At 46.5% G+C, this 17102-nt stretch overlaps 1 protein-coding gene across 1 annotated transcript in view; it reads left to right on the top strand.

The window, feature by feature from the left end:
- The window catches only part of NIBAN2 (niban apoptosis regulator 2), a 98740-nt gene that overhangs the window by 47778 nt on the left and 33860 nt on the right, over positions 1–17102 (top strand). The window contains exons 3-4 of the mRNA XM_053373477.1: positions 15155–15283; positions 16379–16484. Of these exons, the coding sequence (XP_053229452.1) occupies positions 15155–15283; positions 16379–16484 (235 nt within the window). The remainder of the gene's footprint in view (positions 1–15154; positions 15284–16378; positions 16485–17102) is intronic.

Raw genomic sequence — 17102 nt, 5'->3', positions numbered from 1 at the left:
CACAAAGTAAAATACTGAAAACACACACACGAGGGAGGGAGAAAGGGAGGGAGGGGGAGAGAGAGAGAGAGCGAAGTAGTTCCTGTACATTTTGTCACATATCTAGGGTTCTTTTTTAAGAAAATGAAATCTGTAAGTCTGGGGATTATGGATTGTTCATGGTGGGAAAGCTACCTCCCTTTACCCCCATTCAGTGGATGCCCATGATGCAGTGCATGTAAAGCCCATGACGCAGTGCAGGTGTGTGTACATATGGAAAACCACATGCACAATAGCACTCCTTTTAAGGGCTGAATGGAATATGAAGTAGCCTATAGCTGTTTTTTATATTAGTCCACAATTTTATGTTACTTTTCGCCTGTGTCAGTTCCCCCCATTCAGATACTTTTGACGACAGCTAGAAATTTGTCTTCCCGTCCCCCTCCTCCCCACAATGAGCTGCTTCTTGGACTTTTTGATGTTAATATAACTGGCTTTTGATGTCTGCCTCTTTCTCTTTTCTCCTTCTCTTCTCTTCTCTTCTCTTCTCTCTCTCTCATATTCCCAACCCCCTTCCTGGCAGGCAGCCAAAGTGGTTAATGAGCCATTGTACGCTAAAGTGTCCTCAGTTTAATTTTACACGGAGACCTCTGCAAATAGCACTCAGGAGAGGAAGAGGGGGGTGGAAAAATGGAACAAACCTGAGCCATCATGTACTTGGCGCACTTTGTGAGAATCAAGGGGAGATGCTGGTGATAGACAGACAAGCCTCTGGGAGTGTTATGTTGGGAGTGGTGGGGGGGAGGTGTGGATGGTGTTACCTGACGTGACTTCTGTCAGCCTCCTGGGAAATACGTGTAGATCAGGCTTCCTCAACCTCAGCCCATCAGATGTTTTTGGCCTACAACTCCCGTGATCCTTAGCTAGCAGGACCAGTGGTCAGGGATGATGGGAACTGTAGTCTCAAAGCAACTGGAGAGCCGAGGTTGAGGAAGCCTGGTGTAGATGCAGGGGGTTTTTTTGCTTGTGAAAGGGGCTCATTCTGGGCAGTGGTGTGCAGCTCAGTTGTTAGGGCATCTGCTTTGCATTTAGAGGGTTCCCAGGTTCAGTTCACAGCACTTCCTGATAGGGCTAGAAGAGACACCAAAGTCTCAAATCCTGGAGAGCTGCTCTCAGTCTGTGTAGGCAATACTGAGCTATATGGGACAGTAGACGGCAACGTCCTATGTTTGTGGGGAAGAGCTGAAGCTCAGTGGTGTAGGGCAGCTGCTTTGCATGCAGAAAGCGCCAGACTGGGAGAGAACCCTATCAGGAACCCTGGAAAGCCAGTCAGTGTAAGGGAACGCAGAGCTAGATGGGCCTTTGATGTGGCCCTGCATAAGGCAGCTTTTTATGTTCCTGTATTGTCCCTGCTCCCAATGCTCTACAGTAGTGGTTCCCAAAGTGGGGGATATCACCCCTTGTGGGGGTGGATGGAATTAATTAGGGGGCACTAAGGGTGGAATTAATTTGGGACACGGGTGGCGCTGTGGGTTAAACCACAGAGCCTAGGACTTGCCGATCAGAAGGTTGGTGGTTTGAATCCCCGCGACGGGGTGAGCTCCCATTGCTTGGGCCCACTCCTGCCAACCTAGCAGTTCGAAAGCATGTCAAAGTGCAAGTAAATAAATAGGTACTGCTACGGCGGGAAGGTAAACGGCATTTCCATGCGCTGCTCTGGTTCGCCAGAAGCGGCTTAGTCATGCTGGCCACATGACCTGGAAGCTGTATGCCAGCTCCCTGGGCCAGTAAAGCGAGACGAGCGCCGCAACCCCAGAGTCGGCCACGACTGGACCTAATGGTCAGGGGTCCCTTTACCTTTAAGGGTGGCAGAGAGCAGTGCTGGAGGTGTAAATGACTGTCAGCTTGGGAAAGCTGGTATCACTGGATCAAGTTAATTTTGTTGAATTAATGAAAGTAAACAGTTTTAATGGGATTTTGTATAAATGTGGAATTCATTGTTCCAGTTTTGAATTTTATCGTGTTGCTATCTTCTTTAGTGGGCTGTTCTGAAAAATGATTTTTCTAGGGTAGAGTAGGCGCCAGTGGCGTAGCGTGGGGGGTGCCAGGGGTGCCGGCCGCACCGGGCGCAAAATCTGGGGGGGCGCGACTCGGGGAGCATCCCCAACAAGTGCGATTCCCAGCAGCTGGCACGACGCCATTTGGATTTTAAACGCGCGAGCCTCCCAGAGTGGAGGCAGCAGAACAAACGCGTCTTCCAAGAAACCTCTCACCGTTTCCCCTTTTTTAAAGGAGGAGCGGCGAGCCTGGTCCTTCTCACGTGGAAGGGCAGTGAGGCGCCCTTGGCGTGCCTCTCGGGCAAAACGCCCAGGCGGTTGTTGAGGGAAACCGCGGGTGCGGGGGCCGCCTCCTCCTCCTCGCCCACGCCGCGCGGGAGTCCCCTCGGCTGAGGACCGTGGCGCCTGGGAGCACCGAGTCTCTCTGCCCAGGCGCTTTGCCTGCCGGCCCCCATTGGGTGGGTTCTTTTTGTGTCGCAGGGTTGTCCCCTGTGCAAACAACAGGTTGAATATTGTAGGTGCGGGTTATTAAAATGTCGCGGGGACAATGGCAGTCTGTGTCCCATTCGCCACGCTCGGCTTCCTCTTTGGAAAAGGGCGCACAACATGGGACGCGGGCTTGGCTTCCAGCGTGAGGGAGTCTGCATAGCAGCAGCGCCTGCCCTGTCGCCCTGGAAATCTCGCCGCGCGGATGGAGACGCAGGGCGATGCGGTCGAGGCGGAGGGGTATAGGATGGATATTAATAATAATATAGACGCCTGAAAGGTTGGAGACGCCAAGGGCTTGCGAGCCGCATGGAGACAGTGGCGACGAGCCCTGATAATAAGAGCTGTGTAGGCTTGCCACGTCGCCACCCATTCATAATTTTTTTTATGGATGGTTTACCTTCGGGAAATCTTTTCCCATAGTAAAAGGAGAACACATATCCCGGACCTGGAGTTTGCCAATCCCCTCCCTTAAGAATGTACGTCTGACAAATATATGTCAGACAATTTTTCCATCTGTGCAAAGATAGGACTGGGTCCAACTCTGCACTTTCCTCTGGAAGTACGACCCCCATGGAGCACAGTGGGGCTAAGCAGGCATGTTTTAGGTTAGGATAAAGCTGTGAGGTAAAAGTGCTACAACAGCAGCAAACATACTTTAACTTAAAAAAATAAAGGTTAATGAGAATTTGTTTTGTAGGAATATAATGCCTAGTAAATGTGAACACCACTTTTGATTCTTTTTAAAAAGACATTTAAACCCATCTTTCTGCTTTAAAAAAAAGCCCTCCAGAGAGTAAAGGATTGCAACAGCAGGGCACTGGTAAGCTTTCAACATGCCCTATTTATGAATGAGAATAATAATAATAACAACAACAACACTTGATTTATAACAGCTTCAACAAATCCCTTGAGGTTCTGCTTTGCTTCCTCCCCCAGTGGCGTAGCGTGGGGGGTGCAGGAGGGGCCGGCCGCACCGGGTGCAACATCTGGGGGTTAGGGTTAGGGGGCGCAAATCCACGGGTTAGGGGGCGCAAATCCATGGGTTAGGGGGCGCAAATTACTTGCCTTGCCCCGGGTGCTGACAACCCACGCTACGCCACTGGTAGGCGCCACTGAGGATGAGTTTATGAAAAAGTTTGGGAAGCACTGCTCTACAGGGACATTAATGCCCACAAGGGGAGCAATACTCCTCCTCTGCCTGGCCAGCCATAATACCCGGATTCCCAGCTTTGATTTTTGTAAAAAGAGGCCAGTTTCTAGCATTGTAGAAACTGAGATAGGCACTATTATTATTTTTGGGGTGAGAAACTAACCAGATCTGCACTTTCAGTGTTTTCCTTTCCCTCCCACCACCCCAAGGAATATTCCTATAGATGCCTGTGCACAGGGAGAAGCTAGCATGATTTGCAGGAGAAGGATTGGGAATAGATCCCAGATTTCTTTCCCCCCCCCTCTGTTTGCAAGAGGTAGGAGATCATGCACTTCAAATAAGCATTGACAGTGTTGGGGGTTTTTTTAAGGGCAGGGCAGGAAAGCTTTCTTCCAAAATTTGAGCAGGTCTGTAAGAGGACATATAGATTGAGGGGTTCTGTTTCAGACTTTGGGGGCTGGGAAGGAGAAACTTCAAGAAGCGGGCACGGGGAGGGGTGGCTGGAAAGGGTCTCGCAATAAGGTTCAAAGGAGTCTTGTTGGATTTAGACTCTTCAGCCAAAAATGGGTCCTAGAGAAGCTCAGATAGATTGATAATAAGAAATCCATAACTTTTGTGCCTACTTTCTGAAAGACATGGCGTAGAAGGGAGAAAGGGGATACAGAGGGAGCGGTGGGGGAGGAAACCCAGGGACTTTTTTTTTTTAGGTAGCAGAGTTATTCCAGTGAACAGGGAAACAGTTTAAGGTGAGGAGGAACCAAAAGTTGCTGGTCTTTCAGTTGAGCTGATGGGGTGACCTTGCTTCCCTTCTCTCCCTCTGCTGCAGCCTGATGGAAAGGCTGCTTTCTGGTGACAGGTGAGGAAGGGAGGAGCCTTCTAGAGCACAGCCAGGTCATTCTGATTTCCTTTGGTTTGCACTGGATCCCAGTTCACTTCAGTTCAAGGTGCTGCTCATTACCTAAAGCCATGAGCATTTGGGGACCGGGATACTTTAAATGACTGCCTCCTTCAGTATGAACCTGCCTGGTGACTGCATATATTATCAAAAGTGCTGCTGCACATCCTAACACCTGGAGAGCCACCTTTGCTTGGGACATGGAGCAGAGCCTTCTATGTTGTGGCACTCCATTCGTGGAAGCCCACTCCCAGAGGAGATTCAACTGGCCCCATGCTCAGTCTGTATGTGTGTGCATGTTTTAGACAGGGCAGTTTAAATACCTTTTTATTCCAGCCAGTTGTGGATGGTTGTGGGGTTTTTTCTTTGGCTCCGTTTAATTACTTTCTGATTTTATGGTTTGCGTCTTTAATTTTCATTTTGAATGTTGAGAACTGCCTTGGGCGGCCTTTTGAGGCTTGCGTGGTGGCCTGTAAAAGACTTTTGTAAAGAAAGAATGATGCATACACCCATCTAATTGTTCCTTACAACAATAGTTAACTCAATTACTATGCAGCACTGACAAGCTGGCTGGGGATAGTAACCTGACTCAAATATCATGGGGAGATGTACTTTACAGTGGTACCTCAGGTTAATAACTTAATTAGTTCTGGAGGTCCATTCTTAACCTGAAACTGTTCTTCTTAACCTGAGGTACCACTTTATAACAGCAGCAGCAGCAGCAGCAACAACAACAACAACAACAACAACAACAACAACAACAACAACAACAACAATTTATTATTTATACCCCGCCCATTTAGCTGGGTTTCCCCAGCCACTCTGGGCGGCTTCCAACTCAATATTAAAAACAATACAGCATCAGACATTAAAAACTTCCCTAAACAGGGTCGCCTTCAGTTGTCTTTTTAAAGTAAAATAGTTATTTATTGCCTTGACATCTGCTGGGAGGGCGTTCCACAGGGCAGGCACCACTACCAAGAAGGCCCTCTGCCTGGTTCCCTGTAACCACACCTTGGTGCTGGACCTCAGTGTCCGGGCTGGATGATGGGGGTGGAGACACTCCTTCAGGTATACAGGACCGAGGCCGTTTAGGGCTTTAAAGGTCAGCACCAACATTTTGAATTGTGCTCGGAAACGTACTGGGAGCCAATGAAGATCTTTCAGGACCGGTGTTATATGGTCTCAGCGGCCACTCCCAGTCACCAGTCTACCTACCGCATTCTGGATTAATTGCAGTTTCCGAGTCACCTTCAAAGGTAGCCCCACGTAGAGCGCATTGCAGTAATCCAAGCGGGAGATAACTAGAGCATGCACCACTTTAGCTAATGGGGCCTCCCGCTGCTACCGCGCCACTGCTACACAATATCTGTTCTCATCCTGAAGCAAAGTTCTTAACCCGAGGTACTATTTCTGGGTTAGCAGAGTCTGTAACCTGAAGCATCTGTAACCCAAGATACCACTTTATACTGAGTCAGGCCATTGCTCTGTCTAGCTCAATAATGACCACACTGATTGGCAGCAGCTCTCCAGGCTTTAGGACAGTACCTCTTTCAGACTTACCTGGCAGTGCTGGGTATTGAAGCTGGGACCTTCTACATGCAAAGTAGCACAGGGGTCTGTAGGGTGCTGCAAGGGGTGGTAGAAATCGGCAGCTATGGAAATTTGGTGACTGCCCTAAAAAAAGTCTGCTCCAGGCACCGTTGGAGGTTGATATGCCGCTGGGTATGAGTACACTGGATACAATATACCATATAATTTTGGACTGCCTTCTCTTCGATATTCTTCGGAGAAATCTACTTGTGGCTCCCTTGAAGTTTAAGAACCTGTAATCTAGTATCTGTTGAGGGATGATATACCCGAAACTACTGAGATTGTTTCAGGATATTTAGCCAAGATTTTTAAAGTCAAATTTAAAACTTAATGGTGGCTACTGAATCTTTTATATGTTTTATGTGTTTAATATGACTGGATTACAAGTGCTTTATGGATAGGTGCTTTTTTCCCTCCCTCTCTTTTATGATTCTGTTGTCTAAATTGTGCCAATAAAGGCTGAATGAATGAATGAAAAGGTGCTCTACCATTGAGCTACCGTCCTAAAAGCTTCAATCAAATCTTTAGTCATGCTGTAGGAACATAGGAAGCTGTACTTAGTCGGATTGTTGGCCCTTCTAGGTCAGTATTGTCTACACTGCACTGACTGGCAGCAGCTGTCCAAGGTTTCAAACTGGGTCCTCTGTAAGCTGAACACAAGAGCACTCTCCTCTCCTGTTGGAGCAACTGGTATTCAGAAGCATTGCTGCTCTGACCATGGAGACAGTATATCCATCATGGCTGGCACTGTCTCTGCAGGGTGGTGGGTGCCCAGGCACCCACAAAATTTTCAGTGCAGTGGCTAGTAGCCATACCAATAGCCTTGTCCTCCGTGAATTTGTGCAATCCTCTCTTAAAGCTATACAGTCATACCTCGGGTTAAATATATTTCAGGTTGAGCATTTTCAGGTTACGCTTCGCGGCCACCTGGAAGTAACGGAACGCGTTACTTCTGGGTTTTGCTGCTCGCGTATGCGCAAATACTCAAAATGACATCACGTGCATGTGCAGATGCGCAAAATGTCATGCGCGGAAGCGGCGAATTGTGGCACGCGCAGACACGCAGACGTTAAAGTTTTCAATACTACTATTAAAGTTTTCAATAGTAATACAATAAAAATCAAAAAGAAAAAATAACAAAAATACAAAAATAAAAAATAATTAAAAAACACATAAAGTTTCCATTACTTATTTTTCATTAACTTATTTCCCAGACCTCCTCATACCTCCCTTTTTTGTATTCCAATTCAAATTGTTAGTTCAGCAAATCCTTATCAATAAATCCTTATCAATAAATTTTAACTTATTTCTAAACCTTTTTTTCCATATTCTCTTAAAGCGTTACAGCTGGAAACCACTTAATTTCTATCCGACATCATTCTAACATTCATTAATTTTGCAATATTTCTGTAAATAGTCTTTAAATTTCTTCCAATCTTCTTCCGCCGACTCTTTTCTCCTCTTTCTATTCATTTATTAGTTTTCATTGGAAGTGAGAGAGGTTGGTGGGGCATGGCATGGTTGGTTGCCTTTAGTTGACTGCAGTGAGATTTGTTTGAGGGAGGGGAGGGGTTGCCATATTGATTCATATACTGTTGGTGTGTTCTTGTTCTCTTGTTGGGCTGTGTGTGTAATAAAGGGGAGCCACTCCAGGGATAAGGTGTTCTCTTTTATTTGTCCCCATTTCAGTTTTAGTCTGTTGGTTAGTTTTTCTAGTAAGGCTGTTTCCCATACAGTGGTCCATGTTCACTTCTCACAGGTATCTTCAGTGTCTAGCTATGATGCTTGTGGCTGCTGAGAGTAGGTGGGTTATAATAAGCTCTTTATAGCGTGTGAGCATTATTGTCTTGGAAAATATTCAATAAGGCCAGTGATGGGGTAGCTTCTAATACCTGTTTACTTATTTTGCATATTTCTTGTAGGACTGCTGTCCAAAAGGGTTGAATTTTGGGACAATCCCAACACATGTGGAGGTATGTGCCTGCAAAGCAAGGCAGGCTTTACATGTAAAAACACATTTTAAGTTCTCATGCAGGGACAGCAGTTCTTCTCCCACCTCCCTCCCTTTCCTTTGTTTATATGTGACAGAGAGACTGGGCTAAATCAAAGCCAGAGGCTACAAAACTAATTGTTGTTCAGATTGCATTGTTGGCCAAGTAACTATTATTAGTATTAGTATTTTATTTAGACCTTGCCCATCTGGCTGGGTTTCTTTTCTTTTTAGAAAAAAAGACCCCCGGTTGGATTTCACCAGTAGAAGCAGTTGCAATAAAAAGACTAAATATGGATAGGACTTGGGGGAAATATAAAGGCCTCCTTGAATACCATGAGGGCAACATATAACTAAGAGACAGGCAGGATATTTTTAATTGGATACCTGATTGCTCTCAGTATCTCAAAACAAATGAGAAGTTCAAAAAATATAAGGAAATAGGATTTATTCAAGAAAGTTTAGAATATGAAACACTGATTTTGGGGCCCAATAAAAAACTATATTCTAAATTATATAAGCTATTGCTAGAATGGGAAACTAAAGACGAACTTATAAAAGAAGCAATGATTATGTGGGCCGTTGACATTGGGCATAATGTTTAAATTGACGAGTGGGAAAAATTATGGAAGCAAACAATGAACTTCTCTGCTTTTTACCAAATTAGAGAAATGCAAAAATAAAATAAAATGCAATACAGATGGTATTTGACACTAGTCAAACTGGCCAAAATGAATAAAAAAGATTCAAAACTCTGTTGGAAATGTCTGGAAGATGAGGGTACATTTATTCGCTTATGGTGGAAATGTGATCGAGCAAATGAATTTTGGGAAATTTTGGGTGTCCAACGAGTTATTATTTTTTTAAAAAAAATACATTTCCTAAGAAACCAGAAACTTCTTGGCATAATTGGGAATGAGTTACACACCCACCCCAAGCCCATTACTTATTCTTATATGCAACAACAGTGGCAAGGATAGTATACACAAGATATTGAAAACAAAGGGAGACCCCAGGGAAATAACAAAGGGTAATAAATTAATTGAATATGTGAAGCTTGCAAGTATGACATCCGAAGTAAGACCTGTAGATGATAACTAGACGGGGAGTGAGTAGGAATATTTAGGGGAATATTTACAAAAATTTGATCTTAAATACGAATTCCAAGTAGGGGATACCTTCTGACCAGCAGTTGACAATAAAGGACACGAGAAGGCTGAAAACAAGATGAATGTATTACTGTATATACAGCTAATTAAGATGTACAAGGGACGCGGGTGGCGCTGTGGTCTAAACCACAGAACCTGGGGCTTGTCGATTGGAAGGTCAGCGGTTCGAATCCCCATGACGGGCTGAGCTCCCGTTGCTCAGTCCCAGCTCCTGCCAACCTAGTAGGTCGGGAAAAAAGTGCAAGTAGTTAATTAGGTACCACTCCGGTGGGAAGGTAAACGGTGTTTCCGTGCGCTGGTCAGGCTTGCCAGAAGTGGCTTAGTCAAGCTGGCCACATGACCTGGAAGCTGTACGCCCGCTCCCTCGGCCAGTCAAGCGAGATGAGCGCCGCAACCCCAGAGTCGTCCACAACTGGACTTAACGGTTAGGGATCCCTTTACCTTTACCTAAGATGTACAAAGAACTGTCCAAAAGAATTATTGTACAAGAATGTAAAATGATATGAGTGTACAACTGAAAACTTATAAATAAAATTAAAAATTAAATAAAAACAAAAACTTCCCTGGCGTTTTCTAAAACTTGCATAATTCTTTATCTCCCTGACATCTGATGGGAGGGCATTCCACAGGGAGGGTGCCACTGCCAAGAAGGCCCTCTGCCCATTTCCACCTCTTGTCTCTTCTGCTGTCCAAACAAGGCAGTGATGTTTCTTTCCAGCTGATCCTCCATCCTTTTCAAGGCATATAAACACCCTTAAGTGCTTAATTGCAACTTTCTCTGTCTGCCTAGAGGCAAGACAAGCTCAGATGCAAAACAGGATACTTGGTGTGCTGTCTGCCTTGAGCCTTTGATCCTGAGGGAACCTGGAGGGCTTCCAGTCTTGTGACCTGTCCCAGCTGCTGGGTGAGGGTGGAGAGCTGGCAGGAGGAAGGCCTCCAACATCTTCATTAAGGCTAGGGGTCACATGTTAATGAAGCTGCCTCCAGTTGCTTTTCAGACCAGGCCAGGTGGTGGAAAGCTATTGGCCAAGGCATGTGGTTAAGGTGCTGGACCCGGAAGCCATCTTCTAAAAGGCTTCTGCAGAATTTGGAGTGAGTGGAAGGAAACCTGACAGTACCCTTATTGGACTAGGAAATGCCAAAGCTCAGATCCACGCCATACTTTTAAGGCACATGGCTCCCCACCAAGAATCCTGGGAATTATAGTTTGGGAAGGGTGCCGGGAATTGTTGCTGTGTGGCTTAAATGTATGGTGTGGGCATTACCAGAGCCTTCTTGGTGGTAGCCCCATCCTAGCCCCAGAACTCCTCCTGGCACCTTTGCTGATTACAGGCATCCCCCCCACCCCACTTATGCACATTCTACTTGCGTGCAACCAAATATTTGCGTGGTGCCAGGAAATAAATAAATAAACTGAATCATACTCAGAAATGTGAGAGAGCTGAAGCTTCTTTGTGGCTCACGAGAAGACCCTCCCAGGAGCCCTAAGAGGATATCAGTGAGGGCGGAGGAAGCTCCAAAGAGACTAAAGGCACAGTAGGACTTGGTTTATGCTGCTCAGCCTCACCGCCTAACAGCTATTGTGTGGGGTAGCGCAGCAGCCACTTTCCCACATGTCCTCCAGCTTCCTGCTGGCCCCAGAGCTGCAACAGCAGATCGTCTGGACTGCACAAAGAACGAGCAGGAGAGACTGCTGGAGAGCAGGGGAAAATAGACATCCAGAGGCTTTTTAGAGGGCGCTCCCCGCTTTATGCAATTTCACTTACGCATGCGGGGCCTGGAATGTAACCCACCCATAAGTGGGGGGAATCCCTATATATGCAGCATACATTTTAAGTTTTTTCCCCCTCCTAAAAAAAAAATAAAAATCCTGGGAAATGTAGTTTCTCCTCACGGTTACAGTTCCTGGCACCCTTAACAGACTGCAGTTCCAAGGATTCTGTGTGTGTCTGTGCGCACGCATGTTAAATGTCCTTTAAATGTATGGTGTGTACACAGCCTAAGGCACAAGATTAAGACTTCTTAAAATTATTATTTGCTCAAGCTTCTTTTATCTTGGATGGTTTGCGAGGGCATTTTACTTTCTCTTTTATGTTCTGTCTTTTAATTTACATGCAGGTTTATTTGATGCTTTTTAAAAGAACTTGCTGCTGCTGTTTGACCTTATTTGGCTATAATAAACAGGCTGGTTCTTTACAATGGTGTGTACACTGCTTTGAAACAGGGGAGTAGATTGAGGAGGGCCAGAGGGGCCATAGCCCTGGGCACATGGTTTAGAGGGGGCACAGGACAGGCGCCCCTGCACTGGAGGTCTCTGGGCACCGGAGCCTGGCCTTACCTTGCCGGTAGACCCACAGCCCCCTCACCAGTCAGCTGGCCAGGCTTCCCCTTATGTGGGTGGGCAGGCAGGCTACACAGCATGGCCCCATGAACCCTCTGTGCCCTGCGCCCGCCTGGTCTCCCAGGTCCTAGTCCAGCACTCTACCCACTACACCACACTGCCCCATGCTTGTTGCTCATTGTGTGGGTAAATGTTTTCCTACATATGTGGCCTGTAGTTTTGCTTTCAAGTCATGCATGAGATCGTGACAGAAATGCTGGCACATTTTTCTCTAGAACGAGGGTGGGGGGTTGGAGTACTAGTTGTGGCCAAATCATAATCCCCCATCCCTCGGAGGCCAAATTTGACAGGGTGGCCATCCAAATTCATGGCTGTCATTGCATCTTCTGGGAGAGGATGCCATTGTTTTAATAGGTGCTGTGCGAATAAATGCTTCCTCTCATATGTGAAAGCGGGGAGGTGTTTCTTGATCTGACTGGCTGAGGTTCAAAATAGCAAATGAGGGGTCAGAATCCCCTGTCCCTGTGCAAAGCAGAGCATCTCTCCACTGTTTGTGTCTGGCTAGCTGCCTCCGTCAAACCTGCTTTCTAGTCCTGAGCTGCAAGGGACAGCTGCTAATGACCGCTGTCCTGTCGCTAGAGCACAACAGATCCCTCTTTAATTCTGAAGTGCATAAGCAGTCAGGGGTGTGTGCCTTTCAAAAACTGGTGTCCTTGCTGTGTCTGCTGTGGCCTCCTGTTTATTGCAGGATACCTGAGATAAATAAACATTTGGGCTTTAATAACCACCCCTGGGTGTCACTCGCCTGTGGTTAAGGCTGACCTTGGCAAGGGAGGGAGGATGTTGGCTGTGCCCTGCTTATTACTGGGTAGTTTGTGTGTGTGTCCATGTGCCTGTCATAACCTTGACTCATTCTCACCGTAGCATTGGAGCCTGGTCCATAAGGCACATGGGGCAGTGCCTCATCAACCTCTCTCTGCCCCCATCCAATCCCTACCTGCCTGCCTTCTCAGTTACAGCCAATCAGGGAGCTGCTCATTCTATGCTGTTGCCTCTGGCTCCACCCACAGTTGGTCACTGCCTTCTGCTCCACCACGGTCACCAGCCGGCTGCCACTGCATTGAAGTGCTGTGGTTGTTCACGTTGTGGTATGCTTCTCCTTGCAAACGCATGCAAACGATCCTAGCCACAGTGGCCTTATAACATGCAGACTCTCTGTGTTTATCGGCAGAGAGGGAAGTTTGCTTCCTTTCCTCAGGGATCAAATTCAAATAATTTAATGATGAAGTGCAGCTGGACCCTTTGCATGTTTAATCAAGAGTTGAAATCCAACTGTATTCAGTAAGGTTTATTCCTAGGAAAGTATGTGTAGGATTGCAGCCATATCTGTTCACCCTTGACCTTCCAAAAAAAAAATTTTTTTTTAAGTGTCTCTTAGTATTTATGCTCAAATTCTCTGACAGATGGCTGTGTGTGTGTGTGTGTGTGTGTGTGTGTGTGTGTGTAAGTAAAAGAAATAGGTGAGTGGGTTTCTTCCTGTTTATGCTGCTTCGTCAACAAAGCCAGCGCAGGAAGTGACTGCTCCTGACTCATGGGGAGGTTGGGATGTGAGATTCTTCAGGATTGCTAAAGCCTGCCTCAATGAAAAAGAGAATTACTATTAATTTCTGATGTTAAAAGAAAGCAAAACTACAGGATCATCTGAGGAAATGAATGGAAATGGCTTTGTTAAGGCCAATGACACCTCTTCCCATATGGCAACCTGTGAAACTTACTACACCTGGATATTTTGATAGTACAGTGGTACCTTGGGTTACATACGCTTCAGGTTACAGACTCCGCCAACCCAGAAATAGTGCTTCAGGTTAAGCACTTTGCTTCAGGATGATAACAGAAATCATGCTCCTGCGGCGCGGCAGCAGCAGGAGGCCCCATTAGCTAAAGTGGTGCTTCAGGTTAAGAACAGTTTCAGGTTAAGAATGGACCTCCGGAATGAATTAAGTACTTAACCTGAGGTACCACTGTATCCTAACATAATGATTACTCGGCCTGTTTCAAGTGTTGGAAGCAGCTTTTGTGCATCTTTGCAACATCCCTCTAAGGTAGGCCTTTCCTACTTTCCAACCAAATGTATCCAGAATGCCATTTGCAGGATATGATGCAACAACTCTCCCCAGTGGTGTTCTCCAGTAAACTGGCATTTGGGAGGTCTACTTCTTCTGAACATGGGGGTTCTGTTTTATCATTTAGCTTAATAGCCACTGACAGACCTGCCCTCCTGTCAAGCACTCTCTCAAAGTCATCTAAACCAGCAGCAAAAATCTTGGGAAAGTGATTTCTACAAGGGAATTAAACATAGCATGAAGGAGTGCTTTGCCATCTCTGTCTCAATTTTGTTGGGCAGTTGTGTTTTCTATCATTATGGGTAGGTGTTCTTCTATAAACTACCCACCCTGATTTCAGTATTTTAAAGTTTTGCAGGGGGGTTAAAGGGAAAAATCTTTCTTCTGCTGCATCTAGAATGGAAATGTGCTCTGGCAAAGGAGGAATGGGTAGATCACTTCTCCTCCACCAGGGTATTCTCTCTCCTACAAGGAGTTCCTGATACCATAGTTAGGCAGGGAAACCAAAATGCTTGTTTACAAAGCTATTGTACTACCAACCTTACTGTATGCTTGTGAAACATGGACCACTTAGAAACGCCATCTCCAACTTCTCGAAAGATTCCATCAACGGTGTCTCCGGAAAATCTTACACATCACTTGGGAAGACAGACGAACTAATATCAGTGTACTGGATGAACCAAAGAGCACCAGTGTCGAAGCAATGATTCTTCAACAGCAACTTCGTTGGACTGGTCATGTGCGGATGCCTGATTATTGTCTTCCAAAGCAACTACTCTATTCCGAACTTAAAAATGGAAAGCGTAATGCTGGTGGTCAACAAAAGAGGTTTAAAGACTGTCTCAAGGCAAATCTTAAAAAAATGTAGAACAAACACCAACAACTGGGAAACACTGGCCTGCCAGCGCTCCAATTGGAGAACAGCCTTTACCAAAGGTGTCATGGTCTTTGAAGACACTCGAAATCAGGGCACAAGGGAGAAATGTGCTAAGAGGAAGGCACGCTTGGCAAATCAACACCGTGACTAGCTCCTGCCTGGGAACCAGTGTCCCCACTGTGGAAGGACATGTGGGTCCAGAATTGGCCTCCACTTACGGACTCATTGTTAAAACTGTGTTTATGGAAGACAATCTTACATGGCTATGAGTGATTGCCAAAGAAGAAGAAGAAGAGGAGGAGTTAGGCAACTAGGAGGATTGTTAAAGACTGAATTTGTTACAGTACTGTTGTCAGCTGGCATGCAAGTCAGGGGGGTGAGTGTTTTGCAGAAATGTGTCCTGAAGTCTCATTGCTGCACCTTCTTTCCAGGTTCACTGTATTTTGCTTCTCTCTTTCTCTCTCTCCCCCACCCCACTCCCGCCTCTCTAGGTTCCACTGGAGCCACGTACCATCTTCTCGGGGAATCTGTTCCAGTACATGGAAGAAAACAAGAAGTGGAGGAACCGTTTCTGTGTCGTGCCCCATAATTATGGGCTGGTGCTGTATGAGAACAAACTGGTGAGGCCCCTCACTTGGGTTAACAAAGCATGCATTGTGCTTGCTGGTGGGTGGTATTTGGGCAGAGGCGCTTGTCCCGCTGGCAGCTTTATGGGTAGGGTCTTGAGCACCTTCTTGAGATCTCTTGTGTTTTGAGGTGATCTCTGGGGATGGCTGCTCAAGGAGGCCCTCCTACACAGGAGTAGCAGCTCTCTGAGCTGCAAAGCAAACTTCTCCAGCAGTACAATTTGCACACACTCTCACTTGACCTGGCTGACTGCTCTTTAGTGAAGGCACATAGCTCAGTTGTAGAGCACCTGATTTGCACACAGATGGTCCCTGGTTCAATCACCAGGGAGGGCTAGGAGACAACCCCTGCCTGAAACCCTAGAAAGCCATTGGTATTCAATGTTTACAGTACTGAGCTGGTCTTGTGTCAGTATAAGCCAGCTAACACCAGACCCCAGACATTATATTGGAAAACAGCTGTGATTCAGCAGTAGAGCATCTCGCTTGCATGCAAAAAGTTCCAGATTCAATCCCTGGCATCTCCAGGTAGGACTGGGAGAGACTCCCTGTCTGAAATCTTAGGGGGCTGCTGCCAGTTGGTGTAGACAATACTGTGCCATATTGAGTTCAGTCGTTTTCACTTTATTTGGTCTGCAGACCATAAACATCAAATCCAGTATAAGGTGATCAAGGCAGCATCAGGGACTGGGGGATGGGGAGCAATATCCATGCATGCAGACTGCCTTTTGAGTAAAGCCCACAACATTACAGACCAGTTCTGATTGAGCTCATCTAGCTTTGATGGCAATTTTGGGGACTTTTCTTCCTGTTTGGAGTCTTCCATTAAAACCGAATTTTAGTCATATTGCATTGTGTTGAGAAAGTACAGGCAGGTAAGTGAGGGGTCTTATATAGTCTGAGATGGATCTTTGACTGATCTGCTAAGTTCTGTTAATTGTAGAAAGACAGGGTGTAAACATGACTTGATTGAAGGATTTGCAGGGCCTGGATTTTGCTGGAGCAAAGGTCCAGAACCTTGAGTGGCCCAGCAGATCTGATTTGCCTTTGGGACATTCCTGGTATGTGCTTGTTCTCCTCCTTATGCAGGCCTATGAGAGAGGTCTCCAGCCCCGGATTCTCATCAACAGTGCTGGCTACAAGATCCTCACCTCCTTGGAGCAATACCTGGACCTGGTCAATAGCAATTTGCCAGGTGAGTCCTACTGCCCATCCCTCACCTTCTCGGTGCCAGATGGCTCCATTATCTTAGGGCTCAGAGGAGCATAGCAGGGTTGATGAGCATGCCCATCTAGCTTAGTACTGTCTGCACTGACTGGCAGTGGCTCTCCAGGTTTTTGACACATAACCTTCCCAGCGCTGCCCGGAGACCTGGGGCCAGCTGCACAGAAGGTGGATGTTATGCCATTGAGGTGTGTCCCAGGCAGTGACAATGACCCTCCAGGCCAATATTCCTGACCCTTGGAACTCCCTCCCCCCCCCGTAAGCCACACCTTTCACTGACCCAGTGCACTTGAGAGTTTTTGCCTGGAATATGTTCTTGAACTCTGATGATGCCTCTTGCTTGCTTGCCTGGATGGAGGATGCCGGGGAGACGGGGGCATCAGATAGGCCCCCAGCTGGCTCCAGACGATCACCAGTCTCCTGTGGAACAGCATCAGTCAGTCAGCTACATGAGCCTCAGATACGTTTAGAGACCTGTGCATGCTCTGTCAGCAGAGTGTGTAAATCATCACACAGCAGATGAGGTGGACAGAGGCAGATGTAAGCATTATTTACAGCATTTATTTAGCATAGTTCAGGAACAAAGGAA

This window comes from Podarcis raffonei, chromosome Z, assembly GCF_027172205.1.
Source record: "Podarcis raffonei isolate rPodRaf1 chromosome Z, rPodRaf1.pri, whole genome shotgun sequence".
NCBI classification, from domain to species: domain Eukaryota; kingdom Metazoa; phylum Chordata; class Lepidosauria; order Squamata; family Lacertidae; genus Podarcis; species Podarcis raffonei.
Note: the sequence above shows the minus strand (reverse complement) of the source record. Positions and strands in the feature narration are given on the sequence as shown.